This window comes from Sceloporus occidentalis, unplaced genomic scaffold (assembly GCF_023333645.1).
Source record: "Sceloporus occidentalis isolate IW3139 unplaced genomic scaffold, rSceOcc1.0.p SCAF_2, whole genome shotgun sequence".
In the NCBI taxonomy this organism is placed as follows: Eukaryota; Metazoa; Chordata; class Lepidosauria; order Squamata; family Phrynosomatidae; genus Sceloporus; species Sceloporus occidentalis.
This window is the reverse complement of record NW_028316982.1, coordinates 144,253,345-144,267,818: the sequence shown is the minus strand read 5'-3', so window position 1 is coordinate 144,267,818 and position 14,474 is coordinate 144,253,345. Positions and strand designations below refer to the sequence as shown.

The following is a 14,474-nucleotide window of genomic DNA, read 5'->3' as shown; positions in this document are numbered from 1 at the left end:
TTCATTAGATACTGCAGGGATACTGCATACACAATTTTGGTCATTCACAAAATTGTATCCATTGATACAGTCCATCTTTTCACTAGTATCACACATATGTCACTTCTGACGTTGACCTTATTTTTTTGGAGACAGAGAAATTGGGACTAAAATTTATCAAAGCCCATAACCAGACTTGAAATGTCATCTGAAGTTAAAATCCCACAAACCATTATTCTTGTTTTAAGCAGTCATTTGTGACATATTTGCGACTTAAATGCATAGAACATTCACTTTCCTTGCCTGGTCGCTTGGAGATGATTCCTTTTTGCCCCAGAGGACCAGGCAAATGGCTATTTACAAGCCTGCCTAGAATTCTCAGATACTGTTTTTGGTATGAATTCTAATCCTAAAAACAGTAATCAAATATGAAGTCGACGGCTTTCATGGCCAGCATCCATAGTTTTTTGTGGGGTTTTCAGGCTATGTGGCCATGTTCTAGAAGCATCTGTGGCTGGCATCTTTAGCAAATGCTTGCCTGGAAAGGAGCGGGTATACAGTATATATATACACCCACTCCTTTCCAGGCAAGCATTCTCTGAAAATGCCAGCCACAGATGCTGGCGAAACGTCAGGAAGAAACTCTTCTAGAACATGGCCACATAGCCTGAAAACCCCACAAAAAACTAAGTAATCAAATAAATAATTTGATGTTTAAAAAAGAAAAAGCAATTATAGCATACTATTATTATTTATATCCTAGCTTTTCCCCAAAACTGGGATTCAGGACAACTCACAACATTAAAAACAGTACAGTTAAAAGCATACAAAATAGTACATTAAAATAGAATTAACTTATTACAATATTAAAATAAGTTACATATTAAAGAATAAAATACAATTTAAAAGATTAAAATGTTTAAAAAGACTTTAAAACAATATAACATCATCCTATGCTTTAAAAACCTTCTGTTTTAAAAGCTTGTCTAAACAGGTAAATCTTAGTCTGCCGGCGGAAGGCTAACAAGAAAGGGGCCATTCTGTCCTCCCTGGGCAGGGAGTTCCAGAGTCTAGGGGCAGCCACAGAAAAGGCCACCAACCGTGCTTGTGATAGTGGTGGGATGGAGAAAAGGGTCTCTTCTGAGGATCGCAGACCCCAGGCCAGTTCATACACAGAGATACAACCTGATGATTAAGGAGAAAGATCATACCAAAGTTCAGTGTGGAAACTAAAAGTAGTCATGCATAATTGAAATTAGAATCATAACACATTCATTTTTCTTACACAACAGTCCTAAAATTGAAATACTTTGTAAGAATGAAGATGCTTAACTCTGCACTTTTATTCTTTCTTAGTGTAGTTTTATTAATTTAGTCCTTCACAGTACACAGCATATTACGGTGTAATATTTGTGAAATACACACCCTTGTAAGCTTTTACAGTGGGTTCTTGGTATGCACTGGTTTTGGTTCTAGGACCCCTTACACAGATACCAAATCTGTGGGTGCTCAAGTGCCATTAAATGCAATGGCACAGCAAAATGGTGCCCCTTATATAAAATGGCAAAATCAAAGGTTTCTTTTTGGAAGTTGTATTATTTTAGAATATTTTCAAGCCATGCATGGTTGGGTCCATGGATAAAGAATCCATGGATATGGAGGGATAACTGTATTTCCTTGTGACAAAAATCATAGAGCTAGGTCTTGGCACTTAGGATGTGAGATACAGTGTATCCATACATGCCTCCATGAAGGATTCAGTGAGACATAATCAAGTGGCATAGTGATTCTGAGGCTGAGGTGAGACTTTGAACAAGAAAGATGACCATAAAACAACTGCAGTACTAAATAAGCAGAACAAAAGACCAAGCAAAACCTGCCACCTGAAAATAAAACATTTTAGCATATAAAACCAAATTTAGAATCCACAGGAGAGAAAATGGATTAAATACAGTCTTTAATACAGGACTGTATAGCCTAGAAGTGTTATAATATTGTTTGGGATGGATTGATCATGTTCAGTGAATAACTTTCTCAATGGAGCTCATTTCCTAGGATATGTGGTAGCAATTTGGGCTCGTGAACTGTGCTTGCAGGCATACCTAAGCGTGTTAGAAATGCCGCCCTGTACCTGTGAGACTACTAGTCCATCCTGTAGTCTCAGGTGTTACCTTTTTAATAAATATGAGACACCTGCAGAGGAGAGGGTGGCAGAGAACTGTGTCGTTTTGTTTAGTCTGAGCCTGTTCAAACTCTGCATTCCTCAGAGTCCAATGTTACCCCAGATATTATTTGAATAAGAAATGGCACCTGTCATTAGCCTTTGTTCATTTTTTTCCCCTTTGAATAGTTGGAAGCCCAGGTAAGACTATGATTTAGACATGAAAAATAAGTTCTACTTGTTCTGTGACCTTTACACGCCATTCAGTGCCTTTTGTTTTCTTAAGAATGGTTTAATACTATTTGTCTGCTCTACCTTATAGAAATTTGCTTGCCCAGTAATCCCATCATTTGACAGAATGGAGACAAGTCATTCTCGCTAGCTAATCCTTTAAGGGTTGGTCTTCATTCTGTAGACTCTCTGGCTTTCTTTCCAGCAAAAGTTATGCATTCATTGAGGCCACAGGCAGCAGCACTTTGTCCCACAACAACCTTGCCAGGTTGAAAGGTTACATCATCAAGTTCAAGTCTTTACTTCTTTGAGGCAGAAATGCCAACACCCAGAGATTCCACGCAACAATTTGTATAAAACTTTGTAGTATATCAAACACCTCTTTCTATACATGTATGTCTTTATATCCCACGGCACAACAAGGCAGCTGCTTGAGGTGTTGTAAAGGATGGCAATTTTGTCATTTATTACATCTTTTTCTAAAACTGGAGTATGCACATTGGAGAGATTTTATGCTATGAGTGCCACGGTGCCCTGGGTTATCAGTGGAATATTTAAAAAAAGAAATCCTATTAACTACAAACTTTATTTCTGGTGAATTGGCTGTTTGTTGCCTGTTCAACTGGATAGAACACAATACCAGAATCCATGAAATAGACAATACCAATAAGAGCATCAGTGTCTGTTCTCAAGTCACTTGCCATAATAAATAGAGAATGAGTGATCGATAATGATCTATGCCATTCTGAATGGGTATGATTTTGCCTAGTTCTGAAGAGTAGGTATGGAAAACATCGGCCAACAGTATGATTTAGGCTTATGGGCTACGATATAAAAAAAACCACCCTAATCTAGCACAATATTCTGTACAGATTATACCCAATTTGAAATGAGTGAGCCACAGTCTACACCAGTATAAGGAAGGGATGGGGCAAATTCAGTTTGAAACTAGTCTCATGTTGTGAAGATAGTATGCATTTGAATCAGGGATTTGACCCTGCCTAATGTAGATAGGTTGTGATGCGGGTGGGGGTCAAACCAGTTTAATTGGTCTATGTAGACATGTCCTAGGGCTGCTGCCACACTGCACAATTAATGCAATTTGACACTGCTTTAACTGCAATGGCTCCATCTTATGGAATTCTAGGGTTTGTAGTTCATTGTGGCACAGGAGTTCTCTGACAGAGAAGGCTAAATATCTCACAAAACTACAAATCCCAGAATTCCATAGCATTGAGCCATGGCAGTTAAAGCAGTGTCAAACTGCATTAATTCTGCAGTGCATATGCAGCCTAGGATGTTGGGGAAAGGGGCAATGACTAGCATTTTGCCTATCAACAGCTAGTAAGCCTGTGTATGGCAATTAAGTAAGGCAACCCCCTGTTGTAGAAATAAATTTCTTCAAAAGCAGTGAACCCATTTTTCCATTAGATTTTAAATGCAAATTAATTAGTGTTCTGTACCACTGAATATGCATATGTTTTTATAAAGATGTGACAATATAGTATACATGATTTTACATGCAAACTCTCTGAAGAATTATTGCTCTATGCTGTAGGTCTAACATGGTGCCCAGAAAGAAAGATTCCCACATTTATACTCCCACAACAGTGTGCTGGGGGAAAGCCGTCCTTCAATTGTGCATAGTCTCTTAGTTGTTATGAAAAGATTTGCTGGACTGACCATTGGCCTTTTAAATAGTAGTATGTGTGTGTTTATGTCTGCGTGTGTGGCACACGGGAATTCTGATGATTTCATTATGTTCAAAGAATAGGATTTCCCTAAAGTCCAGGTTATTGCTTCATTTTTTGCCTTCTAGAACTGCAGCCCACATGCATTCCTAGGACAAGATGAAGAACTAAGCTGTACAGCTGTATGGGAACTGTTCTTAATATATATTTCACAGATTGCAATTCACTTCGGACATCATTAAACTACACAAATCTAACTTACCTCTTCATGACCCGCTGAGCTGATCAGGATAACATTAAAAGCCACTGGACATACTTGTACCTTGTGTAGTCATTTTTCAGGCAGTTTCCTTTAGTAAGATAGTTTTCAGGGCCTGGTCAAGATTTTTTGCTGCTTGGGGCATAACAGAAAATGCCCCTTCTCTTACTGAAGTCAAAGTGCAATAGTGTCTAAAGCTAGCAACGTGATCATGGCAAACAACCAGAAACTCTTTCATGTATAAGTATGAATGGCAAAATAAGTAACATCATTCATTGCTACCCTTTAGTGCCATCAAAATATGCTACCAGCCACTCTACATGCCCTGATAGTAGGACCAGCACTAGTAGTTATTCAGCAGAAAACTCAAACAACTGGCCCACACTAGTTGAATACCCCAATGGCAGTGAATCATTTTGTCAAGTTATAGCCAGCTGACGCTGTTATTCATGCTGTGTTTCTTATACCATGATTCTATGATGTACTTTTGCCTATAGCCTACGAACATGCAAACAAACCACACTGCAGCAGTACATGGGTGCAAATCTTACTCTGTGCACAGGGCAGTTGCTCCAGTCCACAGAGGTTCACTTCCCATCTGCATGTACCACTTGTGAAATATACTTAAAGCTTAGGTACCAAAAAATATCCTTTTTTTGTGGTTGTATCAACAGCAAGACTACTCAGATGTTCTGTTCAGCAGGGAATAACTTAATAAGGGATAGGTTTATAATGCCCAAAAGCACATTATCACTGAAATCCTTTCTATATTTTCCTGATAATTGAAGATATTTAGAGATAATGAAATAAAAGTCTCCTAATTTAGCTTCTTCTTTTTTTCTTTTTTTGTAATAGCTACTCATTACTTCTAAATAATTTTGTTTTACTATCACATAGGAGGGAAGGTTTGGCCATTTTTCAACTTTTAAAGTTTTTTTAAAAAAAATAATTTAAAAATAATACATTATTTATTACCAGGGCTAAATACCTTAATGGCACCAGATCCTGAATGATGTAGGAAGTTAAGCAGAATCAGCCCTGGTTAGTACCTATATGGGAGACCACCAGAGAGTACCAGATGCTGTAGGCTATATTTCAGAGGAAGGCATTGGCAAACCATCTCCGAGTGGGGTAGCCAGAAGTCTACAGATGATTTGAAGGCACATTCATACATAACTAGTATGTCGTAATAGTACATTTTTAGTAATTTTAAAATTAATGATAAATAAACTTAAATGACTTGAAGGCACACAACAACAAGCATGCAGGTTTTAAAATAAAATAATATTCCAGGCACCACCTCCTGTTAACAGGACAGTTTCTGTCAATGGAATGAGGAAGGGCCAGCAGTATAGCTGGTGGGAGAGAGTTGCCCCCGCCACAAATAAGAATTCTGTTCCCCAAATGAAATGTTCATTTACTCCCCAAATTTCTAGCATTTCAATAATTTAAAATGTCAGTGGAGCATCTAGAAATACAGTTTAGGCACTGAATGAAAAGGGAAAGGCACAGTTACCAAAGGAATGTGAAGACAACAAATTGAAGAGTTTGAGATGTGAGTGATTTCTGCAATGCTATAACTTTGGGGACTGAAGGAGAATTCCAACTGCAGAATTTTCATGGGGCAATGTCGTTTCCCAGTCCCTACTAGCGTCACTCCATCTTCCCATCTCTCAGGGGGTTTAAGGGTCCCCTTAGAGCAGAGTTCTGAGGGCTGCAGGAGGATAGAACATTATTTTGGGCAACCAGAAATCCACTCACGTGAGAATTGGTTTCAACCACTGTATTTTTCAAGACAGTATCATGTTTAATCTTGTTTTGTCTGACTCAATGGAGCATAAAATGTTGCAATGCTCCTTTCCTGGGTGACTAGCCAGTAAGAATTAGCTTTTGATCAAAGAATTCTTAGCTGTAGATACTAGCTTCCCCAGAAAATAAGCTGTTGTAACTGGCTAGATGTCAGGACATATTTTTATTGGGAACAGCAATAAAAGTAGCTTTCCAGGTAATCTTGACACAACTGTCCAGTATTTCTCAACAGGAAGCTCTCAGAACTAATCCGTTTGCATGTAGGTTGTAACCAGACAGGTGTGGTCTGAGACATGCTTGCCACTTAATATCAGAGCAAACAGCCAGGTTAGTAACTTTATCTTTAAAATGGAATACAGATTCTTGAATGGTGAATATATAGTTATATAGTTTTTATAATATGATCCAAGGAATTTGTGTCACCTTGTTTTAGTAGTAGCTAGGAAATAGACTTGACATTATCTAGATTAATGTTGATTTCACTTATGACTTGGAAGAAGTGGTAATTTGAGTGATAGTATCGAGAATCCTTAAAAGTAGTTTCACACGGAAGTGTTATACAAAATACATCCAAGCCTGCAATTTTCCAGGGTTGCTGATTTGTTTTGGATTTAATCAGAAACATTCAGCATCTCATATTATCATGTTTGTCAAGAATAATAATTATATTAATGAAAAAAGGGTTAATTTGCATTCTAGAGCAAAAACACAGAAATGCAAAATATTTTGTCTTTAGTTTTTTGTGGGGTTTGGGGAGCTATGTGGCCATGTTCTGGCATGGACAATCCTGACTTTGATAGTCAGTTTACACTTGAAGATCTTGTCTAGTACCTTCATAGCAGCCCTTCTCATTCCTGGACTTTTTGGAAGGCTTCTTCCCATCCTGCAGCCCAACTGAATGAACAACCAAGCAGCCATAGCTTTTTGTGGTTTTTTTGGGCTATGAGGCCATGTTCTAGAAAAGTTTGTTCCTCTTTATTTGTCTTCTAGAACATGGCTTCTTAGCCTAAAAAACCCACAAAAAACTATGGATGCCAGCCATGAAAGCCTTCAACTTCACAAACCAAACAGCCATTACTTTGAACAGCTGTGTTTCTAGGAGTATTGTGAAAGCTGGATAAATCTATGAGTTGTGCTCCAGTATCTACTGTGTTACTTCAAAGGATTCTGGGATATGCATTTTATGCCAGCTTCTTGGAGCGCTAAATATCTTGAGCCAGCCTTGCTGAATTACATTCGCTGCTTGGATTCCCTTCACCATTGACTAGAACCTGTTTCTTCAACATCCTCACCATAGCCTTGGAGACACCTTTCCACACTTTTTCTGCATGTTAGCAGATTGCAGGTAGTCTGTAAGAAGATGAAAGGAGTATAACATGAGGAAAGATGGGACTAGGAAAAGAATTAACCCTGAAGGTAGGAATGACTCTCTTCCCACCAGGAGACTAACATGCCAATCTTCCTTTAGTTTCCTGATTTATTGTTCATCATTTCATAACTTGCCTAAGTCAAATATGAGTCAATGATAGAAAAAGGAAGAAAATTCACCATTATACCTTCTGGCACTATGCCCCCAAGAACAACAATGCTTTATGATGAATATGCCATTCTGTTCTTTGATGCTATGAGTCCCAATTTTAGGAAAAAGGTAGGGCATAACTAAAGAGGAGCAGAAGGAAGGGGAAAAAGTTCCAGAAGTTTGCCTAATGTATATGCATTAAAGATACCCTATATTTGCATATTGTGTTATTACTGCAGCATCAAAGGCCCAGAGTTTAATTACTTCTGTAAACAGGTATGATGACTCACTCCATCCACATGTATCACATATTTACATATGTGAATTTAAGATGATTTATGTTACCAGTGACTCAAGATTCAGTCATTTGTGATGATTCTGGAAACCTAAATCCAATAGTCATTCCCTGCTTGAGTCGGCCCATTGGATTAATGGAACTGACATGTTTATTAATTTACCATATTCCCATGGGTGTAGTCTGGTTGTGACAATCAGTTAGCCTTGGGTTGAATGTATACCTTTCATGCAGTTCTCATGTGCAAACAGTGGTATGATTTCTACATGATTTTACAACTTCATAGAGGTGCTGTGGTTGTAAATTCAAAATGGCTATCTGAGCACATTCCTTCTTTGTATGGGTTTCTGATAGCATGTTTGAAATGATCTGGACCTTATGGGAGTTCTCTTCATATAACATTACCTTGTGAAGCTTTCAACATGCACACGTGGACACTCCATTATCTACATCAGCGAGGAATGCCTTTGTCTTATGTTTTTCTTACCTTCACATTTCAGAGAGTCAGTTTGAAATAACTTTTTGTGTTTTTATCTGACGAGAATAACAGACCGAGCACCACTTTGTTTATGTCTGTTCTCCTGATTAAGAGAATAGAAGCAGGCTTCATCATGCATAGATCATATGAAAATTAGAATCTGCATCATAAGGCTGAAGCCCCACTGAGTTGATTAGACATGCCTTTGGGTCCCAGGATAGATGGATATGCTCCATGTTGTCATACAATATAGGTGAGAACCTTCTTTAAGACATATCGAGAGCATTTATTTACATACACACACACACATCTCTGAAAATTGTTTCTAGTGCTACTGATGACATTGCCTTTTTATGGTTACATTAGTGCTGAGTGGATTTCTCCTGCTCCAGCATGAGAAGACCCATGCCACACCAGCAAAACCCAGTTTTGGAAGTGGCAAAGTGGTGTGGAAAGCATCTATAATAATGTGGAATCTTCCAACATGTTCAAAGTTTTCCCTCTTATGGGGAGTACAGGTAGGAAAAACTGTGCTGGAGCAACTCTCTCACCATCTGAAGTAGGATTTAATGCTTTCTTGCAGCAAGAAATGTACCATCCATCAACAAAGGAAAAGCAGCAGCTGCTTCATTTCATTGTCCCCCTCAATAGACAGAATGCCAAAAATGCTGTATGTATGTACCCTGGGCGGTTATATAAATTAAGGAGATATATTCACATGAAAACATTTTTATTGCCCACAAATACTGCATGTTTTTGGGCAAAACCCAAAATGCAGTTAGTCACCTGTACAGCTATTCTCTAGGTACTCTTATCCAAGTTAGTTGCCAAGTGGATGGAAGAGTGGTGCATAAAAGAAAGATTTGCCTTTGGGATTTAATTTGGTAGTTTAGGTGGCCAAGTAGTTTAATTAGATTTCGTTGAGACCCAAGGTCATGCTTGAAGTATAAGGTTTGTTTTGCTGTACCAAGTTTGGGGAAAAGACGGGTGTGGTGAAAAATCATTTAACAACAGTAATTAATGAAGAGTTCAGCATGTGAGCATGTTCACTGCTTGTTTTGGGAAAATGTTAAATATTTGTATTAAAAATAGCCGCTAAAAATGACTAAGATCTTCCTTGGGTTAAAATCAAAGCTATAGCTTAACCTCTGGCTGCCAACTATAACTATCTTTACTCAATCTTCAGTTTGAAAATAAGAGTTCAAGTCAAAGGATGATCTTGGGGAATATTAACAGTGAAAAGTCAAGGAGGAAGAGAGATGTTAATGCCCATTTTGATCATATAAAGATACAGGTAGTCCCTTGACATGAATTTCTAGTCATAACCAACTTTAGGGGGATGTGCTCATCTCCATTGCTAAGCCAAAGACCCAGTGTTGTCTGGTGGTTATGTGGCCAGCATGACCCCACCGAACACTGTTACCTTCCCACTGAAGTGGTACTTATTTATCTACTTGCATTTGCCTGCTTTTGAACTGCTAGGTTGGCAGAAGCTGAGTGTAGTAACAGGAGCTCGCCACCATCATGCAGCATTATTTTCTAGGGAGAAAATCAGCTGTTTGGGGGCCCTTCTGCTGATTCCTAGAAAATCCAATGTGGCAGCTCATCAAGGAAAAAAAAGAGCATTGTAACCATTGGACCCTATGGCTGCATTAGAAGAAATGGCCACAGGAGAAACTTTTAGTAATGGAAAATGAAACATATGGCCCATTATTCAGCACAGATCTAAGAACCCCAACCCCCTGTGTTGGAAACAAAAAACATTTTTTGGATTGTGGCCATAACACAGAGGAATACAATGAAAGGTGAGGCAAAGCATCAAACTGATGCTCAAAATTAGTAATTTATTATTACACACAATCTATTCTTCATTGAAAAAGTCATTGAATCTCAGCGAGGTATACCAGTTAGTTCATGCAAAGATCATTCTTTCCAAGATTCCTCTTGAAATAAAATACTACTATTCTGCTGCACCAGCCTCTCCTGTATTCTTATGAGATTTGATTCTGCTGCTCCATTTATCTGCATTGCCGGGGGTGGGGTTGGGCGGTTGGGGAGAGACCTGCCAAGCAAAGATAGGCTATAGGAGATTGGAATATCTCAAGACTTTTCCTCTGAATTTTATTCATTTTAAAACTTGCAAAGCATTTTGTCGCAAAGATTTTGGAGCAACATACAGTAAATTGAAAGAACAGAATTAAAAATTGCACTTAAAATGCATTAATAAAACTGTGTTTGGAATATATGGGTAAGGAAATGCTTGTTTAAGAAGTCATCAAGGACCAAAAACAAGGCTTTGTAGGCGTATGCTGAGTTGAAAGAGGATTATCACCACCACATAACCTCCAGCTTGGCCCAATTTGGCAGGGACAGGCTGTTTGATAGCTTTTAAAATATCCCAGTTTCTCTCCCTCCCTTTGGAGATGGTTCTGGGATAGAAGTGGGATTGACACTGTAATCGATGAATATTATCGCACCACATCATGGCTAGGCAGTAGGTATCCTGTAGCCAATTTGTGCTTCTGCCGCTGCCTTTAATGAATGGGAAAATCCCGTAAATAGCTGTCAATCTGGCAGTTAGACCATTAATGAAGAATTCGAAGAGAATTTAAAGGCGTTTGACAGCAAACCCCCTTCCCATGGTTTATACAAATTGAGAAATATGCAGTTAGGTACACGGTTAACATTTAGAATTCATTCACGAAACAACAATAGCAACATGGGAATGACCCATTAAAATTAGATAAATCCATGGATAGGATGACTGCTGACAAATATTACCCATTTTAACAACACTGAACATCCATGTGCAGGGGCAGAGTCCTGTATCCTTGCTTGTTGGATGATGAATAGGTATATAGCCTTTCTGACCTGCTGGTGAGTTTCCTAGACTGCCACAGTTGAAAACAAGATTCTGGAGTGGATAGTCCATTGTCTGATCTAGTCAGGCTCTTCATATATACATCCTAGATAGACTGAATGAATACATGAAAGAGAGAGAAGTGCAGAGTCTAGGAAAGTTGCACTTTTTGTAACCACCTAAACTGCTTGGGAATTTTAATACAAAAAGAGTAATATCCTCAAGCTAAGAGAGAAAAACATTATTTAAAAAGCTCACTTGTGGCATCTTCATCATACATTACTCTCATGTGTTTATTCTAAAATCATACCCAGATGAGTTTCAATAAAAAGTGGTCTCTCCTCCTGTGTTTTGACTTCTGCCTAGAAATTCTGGATCTTCTTCCATTCCATTGAGATATATAAGGAGATATATATATCTATATTTTTAAAATAATTTTAGTTTAAACATATCAGACTACTTACATGCAGGTTTGTGCTTTTCATATTAGATTTCATTGCACTCTAAGGTTCCCTTAGAGTTCCCCCACCCCAGATTTCTGACTGTAGACGTTCTTCCAACTCAAATGAGAGGATCTATGTATGACATGGTTGGCCAGCTGTTTGTGGTGAGGGTATGTTATAGTACATTGCAAAATGTGTTGTCTTTAGCAATAGCAAGCCATCTGCCACTCACTGACTCAGCGCTTGCCCATTCTCTTGCTGCCAGCTGCCTAATTGATCCAATGCCATGGTCACCTAGATATGAATGAAACAGCCAACTGTCTATTCACATTTGACCTTTATTGAGGAAGGGGGAGAGAACCACTGCAATGCCACAGTGTACACTGTTGTTGCTTTTAGCATATTGTGGTCATTCATTAAACCTGGCACACTCAGAAGCAAATGTTTCACATACAATCCTAATGGTAGAAATTTTCATCTATCTGTTGATTACAGCATTATTGTATCGCATTGTACTGTATTAAAGAAAACTGGACTACATAGCTATTGTCCAACCAGCATCTGGGTTGTATAAAAAACATGAATGTGGCAAGAAAGGTTAGAAAGTGGAAGCAAAGGAAAATTCTCTAGCCAGCAAGAAGGTTTAACAGGAGAATAGTTATCCCCTGGTTCTTATTTGTTAAGGGTTAAGAAGAATTACTTAGCTTATTGATGTGAACAAGATTTTCCCAATCTGGTTTCTCAAGATATTGCTGGACTCATCCCCTGTCAACATAGCAACTAGTGAATAATGGGTGTTGCTGTCCAATGTTTCACTCCGAAGGCTCTGATGGGAAAAAGCTGAGTTTTGGCTAATGTTGAAATTACTCTCCCTGCAATTTCCTCTCTTGACCTGAGTCTAATGATAGCAATTGGTTGAATCCACAGCTGATTCCTCTTGTATATAAGGCCACATCTTCTTCTTTACACAAAAGTAAGTGTGCACAGGCCTTATCCAAACCGAGAACACATTACACAGGGAGTGGAAACTTAAACTTTCCCCACCATAACATCTTGCTCCCCTTAATTTTGCCCTGTCCTGTCTTAAACAAAAATGCTATTGTTTGAGACTTTTTTGGTTTTTAGTTCCTGCATGGGGGAGGGGCAAATTTAAGATGGAAAATGGCTGGGGGAAGGGAAGTTTCAATAAATGATCCAGATAGGGTCTGCATATACTTCCTTTGGTTAAACAAGTAACAATAAAGCTCAACAGCACACTATATTGTACTGGATACTGGATAGTTTACTATCTGCCAGTGCAGGATCACTGTGGTCCTGAACCCTGTCATAGTTATAAAGTAATCTTAGTGATATAAATTTATGGGAAGATTGGATACATGGCTGAATTTTTATGCATTCTCTTCGGCAGCTCTGCGTTTTTTAGATAGCTCTGAAACCAATATAAATTTTATTTCTCTCTTCTTCCCTCCTTGCTCCTTTCCCCCTTTTTTGCCTCATAGGAGAGAAACCATACAAGTGTACCTGGGAGGGCTGCACCTGGAAGTTTGCTCGTTCAGATGAACTGACGAGGCACTACCGCAAACACACGGGAGTGAAGCCGTTCAAGTGTGCAGACTGTGACCGAAGTTTTTCCCGCTCAGATCATTTGGCATTGCACCGCCGGAGGCACATGCTTGTCTGAAAAATGCTACCTTGTCCCCCACCTCCCTGGAAAAAGTACGGAAGTACCAAGAGCTGGGTCTCTTTTAACTACAGCAAATTCAGCAGGGCTGAATCCCATTTTGATGGCATTAGCACAAAAGGGGGCATTCCGCATTGTCCCGTGCACACACAAAGAAGCAGGAAATGTAGTGCCACAATTCTCCTCCCATCTGAAGTTGGCTTTCCAGTGTGGACAGAGCAGTCAGCTTCAGCTGGGAGATAACAGCATAATGCTAGAAGATCGGGCATTATTTTCTAACCCGCATCCTTTTGAAAGTATTTATGGCTTGTACCTTTTCTCAACCATCACACTTTTTTTCTTCTCTCTCTCCTGAAGAAATATGGCTATTGCAAGGACCGGATGTCACAGACATTGGAAAAGAATAAGGCTTCTGGACCTCCACTTCATCTGCTGCTGCTTCTTGCAATCTTTCTTTCTTTCTTTCTTTCTTTCTTTTTAACTCTCAAAACACTTCAGAATATCACCATCCTAGGTTGTTGAGTAATCAACAATCCACAAAGGCCAGCTATATGGACTGGAAGGAGGAGGGAAGTAAATGAAGTGCAAGAATTTCTCAGCACACTTATGCAATAAATATGGTGGTATTTTTTACATATTTACCCCCTTCATCATTGTGTCAGACTTTTAAGGCCCTTACCAGAATTTAAATTTTTCTTTTTAAAAAATAATTTTTCTTTTCTGTCATTTAAAAAAAAAATCTGCAACACTGGCATCAATAATGTTTCTGTGTGAAATAACTCTCTTTTTGTTTTAGAATAGGATGAAGCAATTAAAAAAATCTGTCCTGGTTACATAGTAGAACATATGTTTGACCAGCCTCCCCCAACCTGGCATCCTCCCAGTTGTACTACAGCTCCCACCAACATGGCCACTGGCTGGTGATGGTGGGACTTGTCATCCAACAAACCTCAAGGGCAGCATGCTAGGAAATGCTGTGTTAAACCCACCCTCACTAAGCCAAGAAATTTTACTTGAAAGTTAAAGAGTATTCAGATGTGCATGTATACTTACTCTCTCATCATTTGA

At 38.8% G+C, this 14,474-nt stretch overlaps 1 protein-coding gene across 6 annotated transcripts in view; it reads left to right on the top strand.

Moving 5' to 3' along the window:
• Window positions 1-13,983, top strand: part of LOC149319097 (Krueppel-like factor 12) — a 261,087-nt gene extending 247,104 nt beyond the window's left edge. For 5 of the 6 annotated variants that reach the window (XM_089511110.1, XM_089511111.1, XM_089511109.1 and 2 more), the window contains one exon: window positions 13,225-13,983. In XM_089511110.1, coding sequence (XP_089367236.1) covers window positions 13,225-13,406 — 182 coding nt within the window. In that variant the 3' untranslated portion in view covers window positions 13,407-13,983. The remainder of the gene's footprint in view (window positions 1-13,224) is intronic. The other variant, XM_089511108.1, reaches the window with a different exon arrangement.
• Window positions 13,984-14,474: the final 491 nt, after the last annotated feature.